Source organism: Pleurodeles waltl, chromosome 4_1, assembly GCF_031143425.1.
Source record: "Pleurodeles waltl isolate 20211129_DDA chromosome 4_1, aPleWal1.hap1.20221129, whole genome shotgun sequence".
NCBI lineage: Eukaryota > Metazoa > Chordata > Amphibia > Caudata > Salamandridae > Pleurodeles > Pleurodeles waltl.
In genome coordinates this window covers 479,150,535-479,174,334 of record NC_090442.1, presented here as the reverse complement: position 1 = coordinate 479,174,334, position 23,800 = coordinate 479,150,535, and the positions used below count along the sequence as shown (strand labels likewise).

The 23,800-nt window shown below is 46.6% G+C and overlaps 1 protein-coding gene across 1 annotated transcript in view; it reads right to left on the bottom strand.

Moving 5' to 3' along the window:
* The window catches only part of LIN7A (lin-7 homolog A, crumbs cell polarity complex component), a 375,532-nt gene extending 351,936 nt beyond the window's left edge, over positions 1–23,596 (bottom strand). Inside the window, exon 1 of the mRNA XM_069228768.1 lies at positions 23,275–23,596. Coding sequence (XP_069084869.1) covers positions 23,275–23,311 — 37 coding nt within the window. The 5' untranslated portion in view covers positions 23,312–23,596. The remainder of the gene's footprint in view (positions 1–23,274) is intronic.
* Between the last annotated feature and the right edge of the window lie 204 nt (positions 23,597–23,800).

Below are 23,800 nucleotides of genomic sequence, written 5' to 3'. Positions count from 1 at the left end.
ATTTAAGGCATATACAAACTTTTTAAAATGCGTGGGAACGTCTGCTATGCTATATTCTCATTGAGCCTCAGTTGCTAAGCATTTTCTCACTTGCAGTGACTTGCAATAACAAAAGGTATTACATTTAAAGCACAAAGCTTTGCACCATGCCGGGCTAACATGTATTCGCTCTCTGATTTGCCCTTATATTCGTAAGCGGATACTTCAAGCTAGTGAACTGAATATCACCTTCAGTCTATAGTCAGATTGTCTAGTCAGGGCAGAAGGTTTGCTAGGCTGTTAGGACCCCAGCTATGGAATGATCTACCCCTTCATCTTCACCTCTGCAACTCTTTTGAAACATTCAGGAAAGTGCTTAAGATCTGTTTTTTCTAGGCCTTTGAGTTTTGGTTCTTCCCATCTTCTTTGGTGCCGGGAAACCCCGTTCAAGTAGCCATGAGCTTTATAAATTGATTGATAACACTATCTATGGACAAGGACCACGGTCTTATATGGCCTCCCTTTTTTCCAGGTATGTTTCTATTTGCACACGAAGATCACAATCTGCATGTTTGGTCAAGGTACCCACGTTGAAAAGAGACAGAATGGCAGGGTGCTCTATTATTCTTACAATTATTACAACTTGAAATGCCTTATTTATTGCTTTGAAATTGCAGAAAGATCTATCTTTATTTAAATGGCTCCTGAAGATTTTTTTTTTAACAAATCTGTCTGATTGCATCCTTTCCTAAACTGTGCTGTGGACTTTGACTGTTTTTTCCCTTTAGCACTTGGACACCTCTTTCTTGACGTAGCTGTTTGTCGCTTTATAAATCTGAAATTCATTCATTCAACTGTTGTCCACTACCAGAACTTCGAGTCCTGTCATCAGACAATAAGCAATATATCAACAATCACGTCATCTAGAAAGTCAACAAAGTAAGATCCCACATCAGCATGTTGCTGCACCTCCTAGTGGACCACCTGCAATCTGTATTGCATGGTGAATTAAGCAACACTCTGAGTTAAGTCAAGGCCAACTACTATAATGACATTCTAAATTCATCTATCATGAAATATCTTCAAGAAGATACCCTACCAACTTTCCCCAAAGTCATGAATGCCTCTATAAACCAGGAACCTTCCTATACACTCTTAGGAAAGGAAATATTCTCCCCTTACTGAAATAGCCAATCCAGGACCCAAATAATTTCAGGAAAATCATCCACTTTACCAACCTGTCCTTCACTGGAAAAATCATCCATAAGGCAATCTCCTCCCAGCTAAAGGAACAGATAAACAAGAACAATCTCCTACATGTCTACCACTGTGACTTCAGGCTATGTCGCAATATGGACTCACCTACTCCTCAAATATTTGACAATACTGCTTCATCAATAATAGCAACACTGTCTCGCTCCAGATCCTGCTCGATCTCCTTATGGCCTTCAACAGCAGATACCAACCACTGGTCTACACCCTGAAAACATTTAAGTTCTCTGACGTAGTCCAACAATGGTTCACCTCTTACCTTGCCAACCACCATGCACTTGTATAGATAGGAACCACAAGGTCCTTGAAAATCCCCATCTCCTGTGGAGTATCTTAGACTCCCATTAATTCCTTCATTACTTTCAAACTCTATTTGCCTCTCCAACTTGAAGATGAGTGGCCCTTGCTAAACAGGCATAAACAAAGTCAATAGGTCTTGCCTATGTGAGATATATTGGTTTTGTCAGGTTTTTTTTTAGCTGAAACTAAAGAAAAAAGCTATGACACAGTTCATGTTGGCCACATTGTAGAGCTTTCTTTTTACTTTCAACCATGCTGCACATAAGCTGTGTTGCTGTACAACATGTCTAAAAACACATTAATAAAGAAACACCTCTCATGTATGTGAGACTCATTCGGCTTTGTCATTGTTTTTTATGGTGGGAGGGGTGTGGGTGGGACAGGGCAAGCTACAATGGGTGGTAGTTTGGAGAGGTGTGGGTGATAATAATATATGGAGCAATGTGTGGGAGAGAATGGGGGTGAGTGAAGCAATATGAACAGTGCAAGCAATGAACAAGCAACAATGATACAGGAGAGAGGAAGGCGAAGGGGGCAACCAAAAACAAGGGGCAAGCAACAACATGAGAGGAGGTAGGAGGAGGCAGCAAAGACAGGCAAGCAATGATGTGGGTGAGGAGAGGGGGTAAGCAATGACATAGGAGGGATGATGGGGCAATAAGAATACAAATTACCTCAATCCTCACACACATAGCAGAGAAAGGGCACTAATCCATGATAAGAAGCAATTAGTACTTGGGCCATGCTCCATGGAAAGGAGAATCAAATGAAGAGAAAGTAAACTGACATGCACTGACCAATCAGGAACCAGCAAATAAGAGTGACAATGTAGCAAACAAATGGCAAGCAATGGATGGGCTCCCAGCCCTCTGTATGTTCACAAACGTCTTGCAAGCAACAGTGCATGCTTTGTCTCAGACAAGACCTAAACAAATGTGAAATCGCTTGTGTTCACTCTTGATAAAGACTAAATTCAAAGAGTCACTCATAAACAAATTCAAAACAGTGTGGTATCAGCTATTCTTTCTGATGGACATGAACCTTGATTTGATTTTATAGCAAGTCTTGGTCCTCTCTCACATGAATGGAGACAAAGCTCTGCTCAAGAGGCTCCAAGGCATCACAATGATACCCCTGAACTGATTTTCCATGCTGTGGCTTGGCTCATCATGAGCTTGAAGAAATTAATGTGTATCACTCCGACTCTCAGAGATTTACACTGAGTGCCCCTCCAGGCTCATGTAATTTTGAACACCAACAAGGTCATCAAAAATGACACCCAAACATAATTGGCCAAGAAGCTAAACCCATCAGGTGGGTAAAGCAATACCAAGAGCTAGAAAATTGCCAGCGTGAATAAGAAATGAGAAGAAAGAGAAAGAAAAAAACTGAAAGCAAGTGTTTTCTCTCTAAGTTTCCAGGAACTGAAATAACACCCCACCAGTGATCCCTGGCAAAATGCTTTCCCAGCACATTTAGGCAATCATCTACAGTGGACGAAGTTCAACACCATATCAAAGAACCAGAGAGTTTGCTGCATTTAATTCTTACTTCTCAAAAGAGAAGTTGACACTATAAACAGTTGTTGCCGCACTTCGATTTTCATGTTTGCTTATAAATACTACTGCCCAAGAGTCTCCATGGGTTGTAAAATTAGTTACTTGCAATCTGTGAAAATCAGATAGACCCTCTGTTACAAAGTTTGCTACACACCGATCAAGTTGGGTTAATCTTAGAGAGGAATGGGGTGATAATCCAAGGAAGATTCTGCATTGTGATAGAGAACATATAAAGGTCTCTCCAAGTAGAAAAAGCAATTGACCACAACAAATTGGTCATTCATGGGACTGACAGTGTAGAAATGTGGTCTTCCCTGTAAATTCGGGAACTGAATGACGATGAGCAGGGAAGCTCCAAAGGCTAATATGAGAGATTATGGATATGCCTCATCCCCATTTAAAATCTGTTGTAAACCCCTTATCTCCTTCATTATTTACATTGGTTATTGAGACATTTGTGGAAAAGGTGCAAATAAATCCAGACATCGTGGCATCCTGGTAGGCAAGGAAACCATAAAATTATCAGTAAACATAGATGACATTTTAATAGTGATGGCTGACACATCTGACTCTTTTTTCAGTTCTTCTGGAAGAAATTACAGAATATGTGGCAGGTCAAGACTACTAAATCACAAATATTGAACATCTCCATACACCATACTCAACAATTAGAGCTGAAATTTATATCCACATTACTGGGTGAATAACTCACATATGTGCATAGGGAATTCTATTATCTCTGACCTAAATCACACTATAGGGACTAACTACTACCGAACGACATCCAAACATATGGTAGAAAGGATTTCAAACATGCCTGGGCCATATGGTTGCAATCAAAATTATCATCCTGCCTAAAAATATTGTATTTATTCAACCATCTCACTGACTACACATGTGGCTTTTATTTTTTTTTAAAAACATTTCACACAGCAGTTGTTAACTCCTAGACAAATGAGGTGGGAAAAAGGAAAGTAATGGAGCATCATGGACAAAGAATTGGAAGAGGTATATAATAGAACTCCGAAAACTGCTAAATCAGTTTACACATGAGAGGCGATGTTTAAAACCTTCTTACATTGTCACTCCAGCCTAATAAGACTGCAATCCTGATTTCCGCAACAAATGATAAATGCTGTAGTGGGTGCGGATGCAAAGGTACTCTGGTGCACCTGCTAGTGCAATACCCAAAGTTAAATCATTATTGGCCCTAAGTTCTTCGAAAGACACAAAATATGGTAGACATGGAAGTTCCTAAATTGCCTAACTACACTATTCTCGGCCCCTGAACAAATCATCTCCACATAAAGAAAGGTGAATAGATAGCCTTGGCAATGACCGCAGCTAGGCAGATGATCACAGGTAGTCAAATGCCATCAATACATATGAGACCCAAACCTATTAGCTGTGGAGTAGATAATATTTGAGTGGTGCAAATGATTTAAAAGACGTTTGGACACATTTTCTAGCACAGCTCTCACAAGAAGTTAGAACTATTATGCCCAAACTACTTGTGCGACCTTAGAACAATTCCACATGGATCAAAATACATTTAAAACTGTTACAACATCGACAAACCACTGGAACAATAGCATAACAGCATACTGAGATTGACTAATGTGCAGTGGTGAACACAGAGAGCTTTACACGACACAGGGGATGGAGAGGGTAGTTTATTTACTATTTTTCTTAGTCTCTTTCTTTAGACCCTTCGCTGCCAGGCCTTTTCCCCTGAGGCGCTGAGCCTGTTTTTTGGCTCTTTGGGGCAGTTCGCACTTAGGCCCTCATAACCTTTTGTTCACATAAGCTACCCACGCCAAATTAGTGTTCTTTTTTTCAACATCCTAGGGATTCTAGAGGTACCCAGAGTTTGTGGGCTCCACTGGAGACCAAGAAATTAGCCAAAATACAGCTATTTTTTTTTAATGGTAAAAAAGGGCTGCAGAAGAAAGCTTGTAGTTTCTTCCCTGAAAATGGCATCAACAAAGGGGGTGGCAAAATTACCACCTTCCCAGCTTTCAGGAACAGTCAGACCTGAATCATAAAATCACACTTTTCAACACAATTGTGGCATTTTACTGGGACATACCCACTTTTTACTGTTTTTTGTGCTTTTAGCCTCCTTCCAGGTAGTGACAGAAATGGGTGTGAAGCCAATACTGGATCCCAGGCAGCTAAACATTTCTGAAAAGTAGATAAAAGTCTGAATTCAGCAAGGGGTCATTTGTGTAGATCCTTCAAGGTTTTCCTACGGAAGGTAACAGCTAAAATTTTTACAAAATTGAAATTGAGGTGAAAAAAGAGCTTTTTCCAGCTATGGCAGATTTTTGAAAGCACTATACCGTTCTCTCTGCTGGACTCTTCTGGTTGCAGGTATATATAGGGCTTTTAGGTTCATCAAGAACCCTATGTACCCAGAGCCAATAAAGGAGCTGCACCTTGTAGTGGGTTTTCATTGTATACCAGGTATACAGCAATTCATTTGGTGAACTATAAAGATTGAAAAATAGGTATCAAGGAAACCTTTGTATTTCCAAAATGGGCACAAGATAAGGTGTTGAGAAGCAGTGGTTATTTGCACTTCTCTGAATTCCAGGGTCCCCATACTAGCATGTGAATTGCAGGGCATTTCTCAAATAGATGTCTTTTTTACACACAGTCTTAAATGTGGGAGGACGAAATGTAGAGAAAGACAAGGGGCAATAACACTTGTTCTTCTATTCTGCATTTCTCCTAATCTCCCGATAAAAATGGTACCTCAATTGTGTGGGTAGGCCTAATGCCCACAAAAGGAAATGCAACATGAACACATCATATTTTTACATTGGAATCTGAAGTGTTTTTTGGAAAGTGCCTAGCTGTGGATTTTGGCATCTAGCTCAGCCAACACCTAAGGAAACCTACCAAACCTGTGCATTTTTGAAAACTAGAAACCTAGGGGAATCCAGGATGCTGTGATTTGTGAGGCTCTCACCAGGTTCTGTTACCCAGAATCCTTGGAAACCTTAACATTTGACAAAAAAACACTTTTTCCTTACATTTCAGTGACATAAAGTTCTCGAATCTGAGAGAAGCCACACATTTCCTTCCACCCAGCATTCCCCCAAGTCTCCCAATAAAAATGGTGCCTCATTTGTGTTGGTAGGCCTAGTGCCCGTGACATGAACCGCCCCAAAACGTAACATGGACACATCACATTTTTACATTGACAACTGATGTGTTTTTTGGAAAGTGCCTAGCTGTGGATTTTGGCATCTAGCTCAGCCAACACCTAAGGAAACCTACCAAACCTGTGCATTTTTGAAAACTAGAAACCTAGGGGAATCCAGGATGCTGTGACTTGTGAGGCTCTAACCAGGTTCTGTTACCCAGAATCCTTGGAAACCTTAACATTTGACAAAAAAACACTTTTTCCTTATATTTCAGTGACATAAAGTTCTCGAATCTGAGAGAAACCACACATTTCCTTCCACCCAGCATTCCCCCAAGTCTCCCAATAAAAATGGTGCCTCATTTGTGTTGGTAGGCCTAGTGCCCGTGACATGAACCGCCCCAAAACGTAACATGGACACATCACATTTTTACCTTGACAACTGAGGTGTTTTATGGAAAGTGCCTAGCTGTGGATTTTGGTCTCTAGCTCAGCCGTCACCTATGAAAACCTACCAAACCTGTGCATTTTTTTAAACTAGACACCTAGGGGAACCCAGGATGGTGTACCTTGTGGCGCTCTCACCATGTTCTGTTACCCAGAATCCTGTGCAAAGCTCGCAATTTGGCCAAAAAATCACTTTTTCCTCACATTTTGGTGATAGAAAGTTCTGGAATCTGAGAGGAGCCACAAATTGCCTCCCACCCAGCATTCTACCAAGTCTCCCGATAAAAATGATACCTCACTTGTGTGGGTAGGCCTAGTGTCCGCGACAGGAAATGCCCCAAAACACAACATGGACACATCACATTTTCCGAAAAGAAAACTGACCTGTTTTTGCAAAGTGCCTTGCTGTGTATTTTGGCCTCTAGCTCGTCCAGCACCCAGGAAAACCTAGCAAACCTGGACATTTCTGAAAACTAGACACATAGGGGAACCCAGGATGGGGTAACTTGTGGCGCTCTCACCAGGTTCTGTTACCTAAAATCCTTAGCAAACCTCACAATTTGGCCAAAATCTAAATACCTTTTCCTCACATTTCGGTGCTGCAAAGTTCTGGAACCTGAGGGGAGCCACAAACTTCCTTCTACCCAGAATTTCCCCACATCTCCTGATAAAAATGGTACCTCACTTGTGTGGGTAGGCCTAATGCCCACAGAAGGAAATGCAACATGAACACATCACATTTTTACATTAAAATCTGATGTGTTTCTTGGAATGTGCCTAGATGTGGATTTTGGCATCTAGCTCAGCCAGCACCTAAGGAAACCTACCAAAACTCTGCATTTTTGAAAACTAGAAACCTAGGGGAATCCAGGATGCTGTGGCTTGTGGGGCTCTCACCAGGTTCTGTTACCCAGAATCCTTGGAAACCTTAACATTTGACAAAAAAATACTTTTTCCTTACATTTCAGTGACATAAAGTTCTCGAATCTGAGAGAAGCCACACATTTCCTTCCACCCAGCATTCCCCCAAGTCTCCCAATAAAAATGGTGCCTCATTTGTGTTGGTAGGCCTAGTGCCCGTGACATGAACCGCCCCAAAACGTAACATGGACACATCACATTTTTACATTGACAACTGATGTGTTTTTGGGAAAGTGCCTAGCTGTGGATTTTGGTCTCTAGCTCAGCCGGCACCTATGAAAACCTACCAAACCTGTGCATTTTTTAAAACTAGACATCTAGGGGAACCCAGGATGGTGTACCTTGTGGCGCTCTCATCATGTTCTGTTACCCAGAATCCTTTGCAAAGCTCGCAATTTGGCCAAAAAATCACTTTTTCCTCACATTTCGGTGATAGAAAGTTCTGGAATCTGAGAGGAGCCACAAATTTCCTTCTACCCAGCATTCTACCAAGTCTCCCGATAAAAATCATACCTCACTTGTGTGGGTAGGCCTAGTGTCCGCGACAGGAAATGCCCCAAAACACAACATCGACACATCACATTTTCCGAAAAGAAAACTGACCTGTTTTTGCAAAGTGCCTTGCTGTGTATTTTGGCCTCTAGCTCGTCCAGCACCCAGGAAAACCTAGCAAACCTGGACATTTCTGAAAACTAGACACATAGAGGAACCCATGATGGGGTAACTTGTGGCGCTCTCACCAGGTTCTGTTACCTAAAATCCTTAGCAAACCTCACAATTTGGCCAAAAATTTAAATACCTTTTCCTCACATGTCGGTGCTGCAAAGTTCTGGAACCTGAGGGGAGCCACAAACTTCCTTCTACCCAGAATTTCCCCACATCTCCCAATAAAAATTGTACCTCACTTGTGTGGGTAGTCCTAGTGCCCATGACAGGAAATGCCCGAAAACACTACGTGGACACATCAAAATGATCAAATACAAAACTACCTGTTTTTGTGGGGGCACCTGCGTTTTTGGTCCTGGGCTCAGCAGCCATCTAGGGAAACCTACCAAACCCAGACATTTTTGAAAACTAGACACCTGAGGGAGTCCAGGGAGGTGTGGCTTGCATTGATCCCCCAGGGCCCAAAAGGGCAGTTTGAAAAAAAACTTTTTTAGGCTGACAAGTGGGGCAAAATCTTTATCCGTATAGATGTGACAATGCTGGGTGGTAGGAATTTTGTGGATTCCTGCAGATTCCAGGAGGTTCCATCTCAAAAATGTTGGACAAAATGTGTGATTTCAAGCAAAGTTGGAGGTTTGCAGGGCATCGTGGGTAAGAAAATGGTGCAGGGTGCATGTGAAGCACACCACCCTGGACTCACCCAGATGCTTAGTTTTCAGATGTATAGAGGTCTCGTAGATTTTTCTACCTGGCAGCATCCCAAAGTCCAAAAAGTGCAGCCCTCACCATTCCAAGTGGGACGATTTTGAGAGTTAGCCAAGCTCTCATGGCCCAAATGTAAAACCAAAACCCAAAATAATCAAATGTCCTTTTGCTTGTCGTTGGGATAAGATATTTTAATGTGTGAGAGGAGAGCTGAAAGACTGTTACCCCCTACAGTAGCCACCACCCCACTTTTTTATTTATTTTGAATCCCCTGGCATCTTGCAGGCATTCTGCCACACCGGGAGTGGATTGGGGGTAATTGCCCCATCTGCCCACTTTGGCCCCATTTATTTGGGGTGGAGGTATGGCCATTACCCCACCCTCTTCTTTTTAGAGAAATTCTTCCCTGGTCTCTGGTGGGCTTCCTGCCCCCCCTTGGGGGCAGATGGGCCTTACAAAAATAGGCTGATCTGTCTCCAAGGGAGGCAGAAATGGCCAACAGTAATGTACCCCCATGGGGATGCGCAAGGGGATGCCCCCCCAGACAAAACACGCACACACCAATCCCTGGTGCCCAAGAGGTTTCCTGGGGGCAGATGGGCCTAATAGAAATAGGCCGATCTGCCCCCAAGGTGAGCAGAAATGGCTATAATAATATTGCCCTGCAGGGGAGCATCCTTTGTCTAAGGGGTCGCTCCTCATCTGCAAAAATATAATTTTTTTAAAATCTCTGGTGCGTGGTGCTTTTTGTCCCCCTTGGACGCAGATCGGCCTAATTAAAATAGCCTGATCTGCCCCCAGGGGCCAGAAATGGCCTAAAATAAATCTGCCCCCCCCCCAGGGGAGATACCATTGCCTAAGGGGCCGCTCCCCTTGCTAAAATTAACATAAAAATAAAAAATCCCTGGTGTCTATTGGCTTCTGTCCCCATTAGGGGCAGATTGACCTAATAAAAAAAGGCTGATCTGCCTAAATGGCCTAAAAACAATTCCTCCCCCAGGGGAGTGACCCTTGCATAAGGGGTCACTCCCCATAGGGGGCGACCTCTGATGAGGTCAGCTCGCAATCGCGCACTGATGTCATCAGATGTCACTGGATGGGGCAAGGGGGGTCGGGTGGAAGGGAAAGCGATTCCCCTTCCATCCCTGCCCAGGGGAGTGGGGTTGGAGGCCCACAGGGGGAGCACTAGCGCTCCCCCCTGTGGCCGGGTGCAGGACGTAATGGTTATAGTATAAAAATCACACAAGAATGTTAACATGACCATTCTAAAGAATGACTATAATAGGTGTGTGCAATAACACTTCTCCATCAAACTCATTAAGCCCCAACAGAGGTGGGTTGCACCAACACATACATGGTCAGTAATGCATATTTGCCAGGATTCTACAAACTACAGCTCACAATTTCTCCTGCATGCTACAGACATGCACGAGATGAGAGGCAACAACTCCTCCAGAATCAATTCTGTTGTGGTACATGGACGTTTTAATCAGACACAACCTATAAAATGTCTCTTCCACCTCTAACCTCTTCTCCCAGACACTGTTTTTGTGGTGTTTCCCGTGACTCTATTCCGTCGTGCCTGTTATCCAATCTGTACATGGTTCCTCTTGCTTTAGTGACTCAGCCTTTCAGCTTGAGTCTTTTTCACTATGCTTATGACAACCAGGTTATTGCATGAATGTCTAGTGATGGGTCATGTATCACCACTCAACTCAGTAACTGTTTGTCCAAAGAAAGAACATCTTCTTATGAACAATATCAATCTTAAACTAAACTGGGACAAGGTAGAAACTCTTTACTCATCTATTCTCCTAAACTATCAAGTTTTGAATTGAAACAATCTTTGTGAGTGCCAGCTGGCCTATTGTTTGTGGCCGGTGCGGAATGATTTTATATATATAAACATACATACACATATATATGTGTGTGTGTGGGTGTGTGTGTGTGTGTGCTTGTGTGCGTGTAATGTTTTTAATATTTTTTACATCTTATCATTTAATTATTGTAGTAATTTTAATTGTAATTCTTTCCTTTTTCATAATTTATGTAATGTTAAACATAATATATATTTTTATATATTTGCAGAAATAGTTTTTATGTTATTTTTGTCTGCAGATTTATCTTTTTTTTTAATTTAGGAGCGGAAACAGTTAACTTGAGCCTTCCAACACTTTCCCTACTGTTGCTTATGTAGCAGTTAGAATAGTAAATCTGCCTACTGCAAAGCCCTACATTTTCTCTATTTTTGCTCAGGTTGGAGTGCAAATACTAAATCTAACACCTACAGAGTCCAATGCTTTTCCCACTGTTGCCTACATTGGAGTTGGAATGGTAAACCCCTCCAGAGTCCAGTACTTTCTCTATTGTTGCTCAAGTTGAAGTGGGAATACTAAATTTGACCCTTTGTAAGTCCAACACTTTCCCTACTGTTGCTTAGTTTGTAGTAGGAATAGTCATGGTGAACCCTACAACTCTAAATATTTGATATGAATCTTCTGAGTATTTTTTAATTTTAATAATTATATTGTATTGTTTATTGCATAGTCTTTTTTATTATTGCAAATGCTAATATTTTATTTTAACATAGATATTTGATTATATAATTATAATTATGAATATATTGCCTTCATCATTTTTTCATTCAATTTGTATTTTATGTCTGGAAGTTATAAAATGTAATTGGGTATTTTTTGTAAAATGCAAAAAGAAAGCAGGGACAGAACTGGGTATTTTATATTGTTTTTGTATTATTGCATTATGTATCTTTTTCTTTTTAAATGTATGTTTTAGTTAATCTATTTTTAAAACGTAATGCTTAATATAGAGCTTACAATATAAAATTTAATATACTTCACCATTTGGATTTTACCTTGATCTTCTAAATTTTTGTAGGTGATATTTTGTACTTTAAATGCAAAATAAGTAAAGTCAATATGTGTGTCCCGAATATTTATTTTGTATTATTTTGTTTTAGTATATTTTTTACGGCAACATTCTATCATACAACTGCATGAATACATATGTCATCATTATGAGTTCAGCAGACAGTTTAGACTGCCCGCCGAACTTCCGAGGGGGAGGTTGCCACCATACTGGCTACCTCCCCACCGGGCCCATTAAGAGTTTCCTGGTAGGTCAGCAGGCGGAAACCTGAGTTTCCACCCAGTGGCTTAGAGGGAAACAACCTACAGCATTGTCTGCGGCTTGTAAGCGAGCCGGCGGCAATGTTGTAGGATGCAGGGTTCACCAGAACCCTCGCAATGTTCATGTCTTCAAAGCAGACAGAGAACATTGCGAGGGTGCTAGCCAGCTGGGTCACTGTACTACCCATGCCAAGTGCATGGGCATTGCAGGGGCCCTCCTGGGGCCCCCTTTACCTGTTCTCTGCCAGCCTTTTCATGGTGGTGCTACTGCCATGAAATGTCTGTCGGAGAACGAGTTCGTAATCCCCATGCAGCGCTGCCCTGTCAGATTAGGACCGCCGACTACCGACAGACGTCAGGATCCCTGATCCTGTTGGAACTGGTAGTCCGACCCCCGCCCGACCACCATGGTTATAATGTGGCGGTTGGACCACCGCATTGGCGACGGACTGGCCGCCACCGCAGGTCTGGCAGTCTAGTGACCGCCAGACTTGTAATCAATCAATCAATCAATCAATCGCATTTATAAAGCGCGCTACTCACCCATAAAGGGTCTCAAGGCGCTGGAGGGGGGGGGGGGCCAGTGCTCGAAGAGCCAGGTCTTGAGCTGCCTTCTGAAGGAGAGGTGGTCAGGTATGGCGCGAAGGTGGCTGGGCAGAGAGTTCCAGGTTTTCGCTGCTAGGAAAGAGAAGGATCTTCCTCCGGCGGTGGCTTTGCGGATGCGGGGTACGGCTGCCAGGGCCTGTCCGGTCGAGCGTAGAGTGCGCGGAGGGGTGTAGAAGGAGACGCGGTTGTTGATGATTTTGGGTCCGAGGTCGTGGAGGGCTTTGTGTGCGTGGGTGAGGAGTCGGAAGGTGATCCTCTTGTTGACTGGGAGCCAATGAAGTCTCTTCAGGTGTCCGGAAATGTGGTGGTGGCGGGGTATGTCCAGGATGAGTCGTGCGGCAGCGTTCTGGATCCGTTGTAGTTTCCTCTGCAGCTTGGTGGTGATGCCGGCGTATAGGGTGTTCCCGTAGTCCAGGCGGCTGGTGACGAGGGCGTGGGTGACGGTCTTCCTGGTGTCGGTGGGGATCCAGCGGAAGATCTTGCGGAGCATGCGGAGGGTGTTGAAGCATGCCGAGGTCACCGAGTTGACCTGTCTGGTCATGGAGAGGGATGAGTCCAGGATGAAGCCGAGGTTGCGTGCGTGGTCGGTGGGTTGGGGAGTGCTGCCTAGGGCGGGGGGCCACCAGGAGTCGTCCCATGCGGCGGGAGTAGGGCCGAGGATGAGGACCTCCGTCTTATCTGTGTTCAGTTTCAGCCGGCTGTCTGTCATCCAGTTCGCTACTTCCTTCATTCCTTCATGTAGTCTGGTCCTAGCTGAGGTGGGGTTGTTTGTGAGGGATAAGATGAGCTGGGTGTCGTCGGCGTAGGATATGAGGTCGAGTCCGTGTTTGCGTGCGATGTTCGCCAGGGGGGTCATGTAGACGTTGAAGAGAGTGGGGCTGAGGGAGGATCCTTGGGGTACGCCGCAGATGATCTCCGTGGCTGTGGATCTGAAGGGGGGCAGGCGGACTCTCTGAGTCCTTCCGGAGAGGAAGGAGACGATCCATTCCAGGGCCTTGCCTCTGATGCCGGCGTTGCTGAGGCGGTGTATCAGGGTGCGGGGGCAGACCGTGTCGAAGGCTGCAGAGAGGTCCAGGAGTATGAGGGCCACGGTTTCTCCCTTGTCGGTCAGGGCTCGGATGTCGTCCGTGGCTGCGATGAGGGCGGTTTCGGTGCTGTGGTTTGCCCTGAAACCGAACTGTGTGGGGTCGAGGGAGTCGTTGGTTTCCAGGGCGGTGGTGAGTTGAGCGTTGACGATTTTCTCAATCACTTTGGCGGGGAATGGTAGGAGAGAGATGGGCCGGAAGTTTTTGAGTTCGGTGGGGTCTGCTGTAGGTTTCTTTAGGGGGGCGTTGAGCTCTGCGTGTTTCCAGCTCTCCGGGAAGGTGGCGGCGGTGAGGGAGGCGTTGATGACATCTCGGAGGTGCGGTGCGATGATGTTGTCGGCCTTGTTGTAGATGTGGTGCGGGCAGGGGTCTGATGGGGATCCGGAGTGGATCGAGTTCATGACGCGGGTGGTCTCCTTGGTGGTGGTAGGGCTCCAGGTGAGGATGGTGGTGATGTCGGTGGCGGGTTCCGGGTGGGGGTTTGCGTTGGCAGTCGGGAAGCTGTTGTATATGTTGATGATCTTGTGGTGGAAGAAGGTTGCGAGGGAGTCGCAGAGGTCCTGTGAGGGGGGAATAGGGTTGTTTTCTGCGTCCGGGTTGGAGAGCTCTTTGACGATGCCAAATAGTTCCTTGCTGTTGTGGGCGTTGTTGTCAAGTCTGTTCCGGTAGGCTGTTTTTCGTGCGGCGCGGAGGTGTTGGTGGTGTTGGCGGGTGGCGTCCTTGAGAGCTGACATGTTCTCTTCGGTCTGGTTGAGGCGCCACGCCTTCTCGCGGGCGCGGCATTCTTTCTTGGAGTTCTTGAGGTCGGGGGTGAACCAGGAGTTTTTCTTGTGGTTGTTGGTGTTGGCTTGAGTCTTCAGGGGGGCCAGGAGGTTGGCGCAGTCGGAGATCCAGCTTGTGAGGTTGTTGGCAGCTTCGTTTGGGTCGGTGGTGCTGGTGGGTTGGTTCTGGGAGAGGGTTGATGCGAGCTGTTCAGTGGTGATACGATTCCAGTGTCTTCTTGGTGGTTGCTGAGTGTGGTGAAGCACGGTGGTCTTCTTGAAGCTGAAGTGGACACAGCTGTGGTCCGACCAGGTGAGTTCGGTGGCGTGGCTGACGGTGATGTGTTTGCTGGAGGAGAAGATGGGGTCGAGCGTGTGTCCGGCGTGGTGGGTGGGTGTGTTGACTAGTTGTTTCAGTCCCAGGTTGGCGAGGTTGTCCAGTAGGGCGGTGGTGTTTTTGTCGGTGAGGTTCTCCAGGTGAAAGTTGAGGTCTCCTAGGAGGATGTAGTCGGTGGACAAGAGTGCGTGAGGGTTGACAAAGTCTGCGATGTCTTCGCTGAACTTGGCGCGGGGTCCTGGTGGTCTGTACATGAGGGTGCCTCTGAGGGTGGTCTTGGGGTCGCTGTGGATCGTGAAGTGGAGATGTTCGGCGTCGGGGAGTGAGTCGTCGGTGTGGGTCGAGATGCGGATGGAGTTTTTGTGTGCGATGGCGATGCCTCCTCCGATGCGGTTGGTGCGGTCTTTCCGGATGATTTTGAAGCCGTCGGGGATGGCTATGGCGATGTCGGGTGCCGAGGAGGGGTTCATCCAGGTCTCGGTGAGGAAGGCGATGTCCGGATTTGTTGAGTTGATGAGGTTCCACAGTTCGATGGCGTGCCTGTGGATGGATCGGGTGTTGACCAGGATGCAGTGGAGATTGCTTCCGGGGGGGTTGTTCTTGGCGGGAGCGGAGTGGGCCCGAAGGCAGGTGAAGCGGCAGTTGTTGCAGGTGAAGGATCCGTGGGTCCGTTTCGGGGTGGCGCGGTAGCAGCCCGGCGTGCGGCCGGGGTTGAGTTTGGTGAGCGTGGTGGAGTCGTAGGTCAGGCGGGAGGCGCGGGGACGAGGGGGTCGGGCGCTGGGCGTGGTCCAGGCGCGGGCAGGCGCAGACGGGCTTGCCTTAGGCGCACCTTCGGCGTGCCCGCTGCGCGCGTCCGCTGCGCGGCCTCGCAGCGGCCGCCATTTAAGGGGTAGCCGGGGAGGCGGGGTTAGCTGGGAGGCGGGAGGTGGGCGGGTAGGTGAAAAAGCGGGAAAAGCAACGGCGGGAAGCCTCGAGAATGGCGAGGAGGCCTATAAACGAAAAAGTACCGAAAAAGGTACGAAAAACGGGGAGAAAACGCGGAAAACGAGGAGGAAAGGCGGCGGAAGGACGGGGGGGGCGGCGGGGACACTCGGCGAAGGCAGGCACTCGGGGTACACGGAGAGAAGGGGAGCGCGATCACAACAAGCAGGCAGCGAGGGGCACACACAGGCAAAACCAAGCAGGCAGACAGCAAAGGGCACACACTCGGGGTACACGGAGAGAGGGGAGCGCGATCACAACAAGCAGATAGCAAAGGGCACACACAGGCAAAACCAAGCGGGCAGACAGCAAAAGGGAGAAGGCACACAGGTCTGGTGGCGCTGTGAGGACGGGGGAGCGACCTACCCTGGGGTCAAGGGTCGCTACCACGGCCTCGCAGCGGCCGCCATTTAAGGGGTAGCCGGGGAGGCGGGGTTAGCTGGGAGGCGGGAGGTGGGCGGGTAGGTGAAAAAGCGGGAAAAGCAACGGCGGGAAGCCTCGAGAATGGCGAGGAGGCCTATAAACGAAAAAGTACCGAAAAAGGTACGAAAAACGGGGAGAAAACGCGGAAAACGAGGAGGAAAGGCGGCGGAAGGACGGGGGGGACGGCGGGGACACTCGGCGAAGGCAGGCACTCGGGGTACACGGAGAGAAGGGGAGCGCGATCACAACAAGCAGGCAGCGAGGGGCACACACAGGCAAAACCAAGCAGGCAGACAGCAAAGGGCACACACTCGGGGTACACGGAGAGAGGGGAACGCGATCACAACAAGCAGATAGCAAAGGGCACACACAGGCAAAACCAAGCGGGCAGACAGCAAAAGGGAGAAGGCACACAGGTCTGGTGGCGCTGTGAGGACGGGGGAGCGACCTACCCTGGGGTCAAGGGTCGTTACCACGGCCTCGCAGCGGCCGCCATTTAAGGGGTAGCCGGGGAGGCGGGGTTAGCTGGGAGGCGGGAGGTGGGCGGGTAGGTGAAAAAGCGGGAAAAGCAACAACGGGAAGCCTCGAGAATGGCGAGGAGGCCTATAAACGAAAAAGTACCGAAAAAGGTACGAAAAACGGGGAGAAAACGCGGAAAACGAGGAGGAAAGGCGGCGGAAGGACGGGGGGGACGGCGGGGACACTCGGCGAAGGCAGGCACTCGGGGTACACGGAGAGAAGGGGAGCGCGATCACAACAAGCAGGCAGCGAGGGGCACACACAGGCAAAACCAAGCAGGCAGACAGCAAAGGGCACACACTCGGGGTACCCGGAGAGAGGGGAGCGCGATCACAACAAGCAGATAGCAAAGGGCACACACAGGCAAAACCAAGCGGGCAGACAGCAAAAGGGAGAAGGCACACAGGTCTGGTGGCGCTGTGAGGACGGGGGAGCGACCTACCCTGGGGTCAAGGGTCGCTCATATTCTGTGCCAAAAAGAACTGTAGATCTTGCCACCTCCATATTTCACTGTTAACAACATGGGAACAGCTGGAGAAACAATATGAGATTCAGCTCCCACATCCTTAAGTTGTGAAAAGCCTGGTGATTATTCTTTTATGCCTATATAAATACTTTTTTTTTTTATTTAGTCAATTAAGAACACCACCTTCAAATCATGCTTTCTCCATTTGTGATGGTTTCTTCTATTTTTATTTGAATTACTTTGAAATTACAAAAGGATGTGGCCTGCCTCCCACTGGCTGTGCGCACAGAAGGTTGGCTATATGCAGGGGGTTGGCCACAAGACCAGGCCGTAGGCCAGATGTGTGGACAACCCCCCACTGCACAGCCCTTAGCTGTGCTCAGTGAGGAGTTGACTGCCTACAACGGGGGGTTGAACACAGGGCCTAGCTGTCCTGTGGCCAAACCTCCCTATGTACAACCAAACGCCCTGCACAATGAGGTGTTGGCTGCAGAGCCTGGCCACAGGCCAGGCCCTGCAGCTAACTACCACCACTCATGGTTTGAGGCCGTGCACGGTGGGGGGTGGATTAACCCTGAGGGGTGTCCTGGACATAAGTTACTGAAGGTAGGCAAGGCATCATTCAGGGTGTCCTGGTTCAATGTGCCCGAAGGTAGGCAGGATGCTGTTGAGAGTGTCCAGGGCCATTGTTACTGTGATTAGGCACGACACCATCAGAGATTTCCTGGGCTCATTTTAGTGCAGGCAGGTAATAAATCACTGGGATTCAAGGCAGATGAGACCTGTGCCATGACATGTATTAAATATCAAAGACTGAGGCGATCCAGGTACATGCACATATACATTTTAGTAGTAAGTGTAGGTGGGATTGAGGAATGGCTGCAAAATGGGGAATATTTACAACCAAAAGGGAGGGGTTTTGGGATGAGTAAGGAAGGTTCAATTTAGGGAAAGTAATGCACCCATACAATAAAGTAAGCCCCTTCATTTTCTCAAACTGTACTTCTAAAATTACTGCAGTCAAAAAGGACTCAAAACAGTTGTAAATATACTTCAGCTTAGAGATAGAGTAATATAAGCACATATCAGCACCAGGCATGGCATTTACAGGCACTGCAACATCCTCCCTTAGAATATAATAGAGGTAGGAACTTAAAATAAAACCACATAGGAAACAATTTTCAAATAAATGAATGCAAACGTTTAAAAAATAAATTATAAATCAATATAATTTTATGAAAAACATTTTCATAATTGTCCCGACAGGTAGGCTGCTGCCAGTGCGGCTGCCTCCCTGCCGGGCCCATTTTGAGTTTCCCGCTGGCTCAGTGGGAAACGACCTACATCATTGTCTCCGGCTCGTGAAAGAGCCAGCGACAATGCTGTAGTGCATAGGGTGCACCAGCACCCACCACAATGTTCACTGTGTGCAGACAGTAAACATAGAGATGGGGCTGGCCTTGGGGGCCCCTGCACTGCCCATGCCCTGCACCACATCTCCACCAGCCATTTCATGGCAGTGCTACCACCATGAAACTGCTGGCGAAGAAGGGACTCGTAATCCCCAGGGCAGCGCTTACCTGACGGATTAGGACCGCCAACACCGACAGACCATCGTGGATACGAAAACTGGCAGTCCGACTGCGGTGCTACTGCTGCGGTCGTAATATGGTGGTCAGACTGCCACATTGGTAGCGGTCTGACTGCCATCTTGGGGGCATGAGACAGTGTTTAGTAACTTTAAATTCATCAATATTTTGCATAATAATTTTACATTAGGTGGGTGTTTTAAACTAAATTAGTATTTAATTTAAAATATAATAATTAGTGCTGTAACATTTAAAAAACATTGTACATTTAAAAATAACTTATGTTAACATTTAATTTACAGATATTAAAAATATATATAAACTGTAATTACCTTTTCAAAATGTCCCCATCCTTTACTACAGGGAGATATCTGTACTGATTGTAGAGGCCTTTGCCATGTTTGCTGAACATCAAATAATCTATCCAGTCACTCCTAGTGTTAACTTTAGTTCAGTATATTACTGATTCTAATCACTCTTTCAGGTGATGGGGACATATATTTCTCCACTTTTTAGTAACTTTTAGTAACTTTAAACTCATAAATAGTACATAGCCAAAAGTACCAAAGTTACTCAAATGTGAATGGGTGAAAACATACATTTGTACATTTTCTCACATGTAAATGTATCTTTGTGAATAGACCCCAATGTATTTCCTATGTTACTTTTTCAAGTTATCAATTCAGTGCTGTCAGATTCCAATTCCCATGTCTTATTTATGGATTCGCCCATTTCATCTAACGAGCTCTAAATACTGACTGTCCTGTGTATGGCCAGAGTGGATTCCTTATAGATTGTTAAGGGTTCTTCACATTAAAATCGTCAGTGACCCGCATCAGCTCAGGTGTTTCTTTCATTTCAGAAACAGCAGGAAGGACTGATCTCCCCTTCGTACAGCAGTCTTCGGCAATTTTTCAAAAGGAGTTATCTAGTAAACAGTCACAGCTCTGCGGGCTACATTTTCTCATACAGCCAATGCAATGGATTATCAAACTTCTCCCTGGAACGCAAACATAGTCACTAGTCTTTGCCTGGAAGCAACAGAACAGAAAATACTCAAGGCAGTTTCCTTTGCAGTACATAACAATGACGTTGGGCTAATTGGAGCTGTCATAATGCGAACACAAACTGACATATATTAGAGGCCTAGACAACGGCAGTAGCTCTCCCTTGCCATTCCTGTTTATGCATTCAAAACCTATTTGTACGGCCTCAAAGCACGCCATGCCTGCACGAAACCATCATATATTGTCATTAAAAAGCACACTATGTATACATAAATTATGACGTGTGCACACTGATATGAATTACCAAACAAAATAAAAAACATGAATTAGAGAAGTCAGGGTCTAGCGAGACACAATACAATTGGTCCATGTAGGCAGGAGGGAAAGAGCAAGCAACAAAAATGGTAATCAATGTGTAGCATATTCAGTTTTAAAAACTCCCACAAATTATTCCTCAAAAGATCATTAGATATGTGGAAGTCCAGAGGCAGGGCTGTTCACAAGGCTGCCCTTCAGCCATCTCTTTAGTGCTATCTCTTTCAGGCGTTAGTCTTTATTCATGTGCAGCAGTCTTATTCATACAACCTCAGGGACACTCCAGAAACACAACTGCTAGAGGTCATTGGATATGGAACAACTATGTCACAATCGGGTGAGCATACATGATAGAGGGTCTATCTGGGGAAGCGGTCTACCTCAGGAGCAAACTTAGGAGCTTTCTTTGCAAGGTCAACTAGCTACATTAGTAGAATGATAATATATTTGGGTGTCATATAAATACAACAAGCTACCATTTGGATACTGTATCAATCAGCGCTTGTAAAGCGCAACTACTCACCCGCTAGGGTCTCAGAGCGCTTGGGGGGGAGTGTAGCGTTTACAGGTGGGGTGGTTCTTAAAAAAGCCATGACTTCAGTTCCTTCATAATTCTGAGGAGGGAGGTGGTTTGTCTGATGTGGAGAGGAAGGGTGATCCAGGCTGTGGCTGCGAGGTAGGAGAAGGAGCGTCCTCCTGTTGTGGTTTTCCTAATGCCGGGTACTTCTGCGAGAGAGAGCTGGGCTGACTGTAGGGCCCTGTGGGGTAGGTGGAAGTTGAGTGGCTGGTTCAGGTAGGCTGGTGCGGTGTTGTGGAGGGCTTTGCGTGTGTGCGTGAGGATCTTGTAAGATACCTTGAGCTCTAAACAAGGGCCAAACAGTACTCAAACTTATGAATGATAGTGTAAGTAAGTGCTTAGTATCAGGTCTGTCTCCATCCACATGGGACTAAGTACTATGGTCTGGGTCCACACGAAATCCTGTCATTGGTTCTATGTTGTACTTTTATGAGCTTATTAACCTTATTAACTGTTTTAAAGCCAATTGCGTGGTTTAAAAACGAATTGGAACCCTGAGCCTACAATATGAAGCCTTAAAGTGTATACAATTACATCACAAAAATTAAATAGAACTCCTCCCAAGCACGTTATAGTGTTAACTAATATAGCTTTATAGTCCACTGCCAAGGGATATTGAAGTTGGTAACAGCCGTCTCCTAGCTGAACACTCAATTTCACGGGGAATTGGCACTAACAAAGCAGAGTGGTTCAATGGCTCTCATAGCCGAAACATAAGGCCAATAATGATATTAGAACACCCCACTCACTAAAGATAAAATGTTCTAAATTACAAGGGTGAGACAGAAAGACAAACATTGAAATGTTAGAGAAGATGGTCTTTGCCAGTCATCAAGGCACTCTGCCACTGCACTATCGTCGGGGTAGCTCTCCGTTACCAAATAACCACCCCAGGCACTAACAACTCAAGAAAGCACTGCCTGTGGCCTTTATTATAAAAAGGAATACAATGCGAGAAAAGAACACACAGAGAAAGTGTACCTTGCTCTCACAGTAATCAGTCTGCTGAGCTCCGCACCGCTGTTTAATGCTCTCCAAAGCAGCCCGAACAACAGTGCAATGTGAATAGTATGCGCCAATCCCTCATTTTCACATGCACACAAAGTTGTATTTGCCTTTGACGTATTATTTAAAGGTTTTTATTCCCGATTCCCAATGCGGGCCTTTCTCCGACACACACAAGCGCAAGTATGCAGCTTGTGGCCTTCACTTAATCTACATTCTGCACTACTTCTCAGTATCTGCAGATTTCAGACCCCAGTTCAGCCTCACTGTATCGCCTACTTATCAAGCATGTCAGTCCGGATGTCTGCGTTTCTTTCGTTTCGCATTCTTTGCTTTTACGAAACACGCTCACTCCATGTCACCACTAACATAACATTCTGCAGCATTCTAAGCAGGTTCCTCGACCCAAAGTTCGACTACTTCTGTCCCTGGTGATACCCGTCATGGAAGCATCTAAGCAGGTTATTCCTCACACAGACTAAGGCGTAAAGATTGCAAAAGCAAGCCCCTGTGCTGAGGTCTCGCACGGTGGCTAGTTCCAAAAGCAACGAAACGCTTCTCTGGGAGCCCATCGTTAACATAGTGCAACACCTCTGGACCAGTAGCTTGTGAATTCACTATATTTGATAAAAAGAAATCACAACCTCCGCAGAATCTATTTTTAGACGGCGTCTAAGGTCTCTGCTGCCCATCCTATGATCCATAGAGCAGTATAATTCAGTATAGTAGTTCGACTCCTGGAGCCCCTGAAGCTCAAGAGGGCTCGGCGGGCACAGGTGCACAGGGAAGACGAAAGAGATGGAGTGAGGGGGGGGGGGGGCGGGGGCAGCGGTGAAGCAAGCGAAGGTGGGAGCAGCACCAAGGAGTAAGGAAGACAACTCAAACGAGAAAGAGCAAAGGAGTAAAAGGCACGGGTTCAAATGAGGATAGGAGAGGAGGGAAGATGATGGAGGACAAGAGAAGACATATGAACTGGGGCTGAAGAGAAAATGGGGGAATGGGAGATTAGATGTAGGATTAGAGACTGAATAAAAAGCAATGGTGGGCGTGGGCAACAGTAAACCAAGGAAATTAGCTGGATGAGGGAAGTGGAGAATTAAAAGGCATGGTACGCAGGAAAAAATGTGAAAGAGGGAAGAGTCGAGTACTGAGCAAGGGGGACGAGGAGTAAATAGGATCGCAAAAGTAAATATTTGAATGAGGAGGAGGGACAGAGGTAATGGGAGAGACGTGAGGAGCTTGGTCACTATTGATTAAATGGGGGCGACAGGGTTCCAGTGCCCCCCGCTGAAGTGGACAGTCTGCGCCCCCCCCACCCCCTTTCTTGGCAGCGTTACCCAGCGCTCTTCTGGCGACCTGGCGGCTGGAGGCAACCGCTGCTTCCCATCCTCGACACCATTTTAGCGTGGAAGAGAGCGGCTGCCTCTGAGCTCCGGCGCAGCGGCTGCTGGACTTACCCCGGTCCAGGGTGAGCGGCTGCGCCAGTGTAGCCATGTCCGCTGCTAAAATGAGCGTGGAGAGGCTCCCGGGCAGCAACGATGCTTGCTAGGAAAACGGAGCAGGTCGTCAGTGTGAGGAAGCGGCGGATTCGGCCGGGAGGCAGCGACTCAGCGGCAGGGATGCTGCCAAAATCCGGCGGACTGTCTCTGCTGCTGCCGGTGGCTGTGTGCAGCCGCGGCTTCCCTGTCTTTATTCGCTCATAGACCCACTGCATAAGCCCATGAGACGGGCGAGGGAGGGGGCAGTTGCCAGCGCGCACTGGGTAGAGCCGCCCGTTTAGTTTCCCCTGCCCCTCCTACCCGTGGGGTCAGTAGCTATTTGGTACTTCTACCCCCACTCCCAGCCTCCAGGGGGCGTCTCAGTCCTGGGTCACCTCTGCCGAGGGACATCATTTCAGTTCATTGGCTCCCACTTTTTCAGTATTTCTGTCAATGTGTTACCTAATTTTCCAGTTTTCCATTTAGTTCCTTTTCTACCAATTAA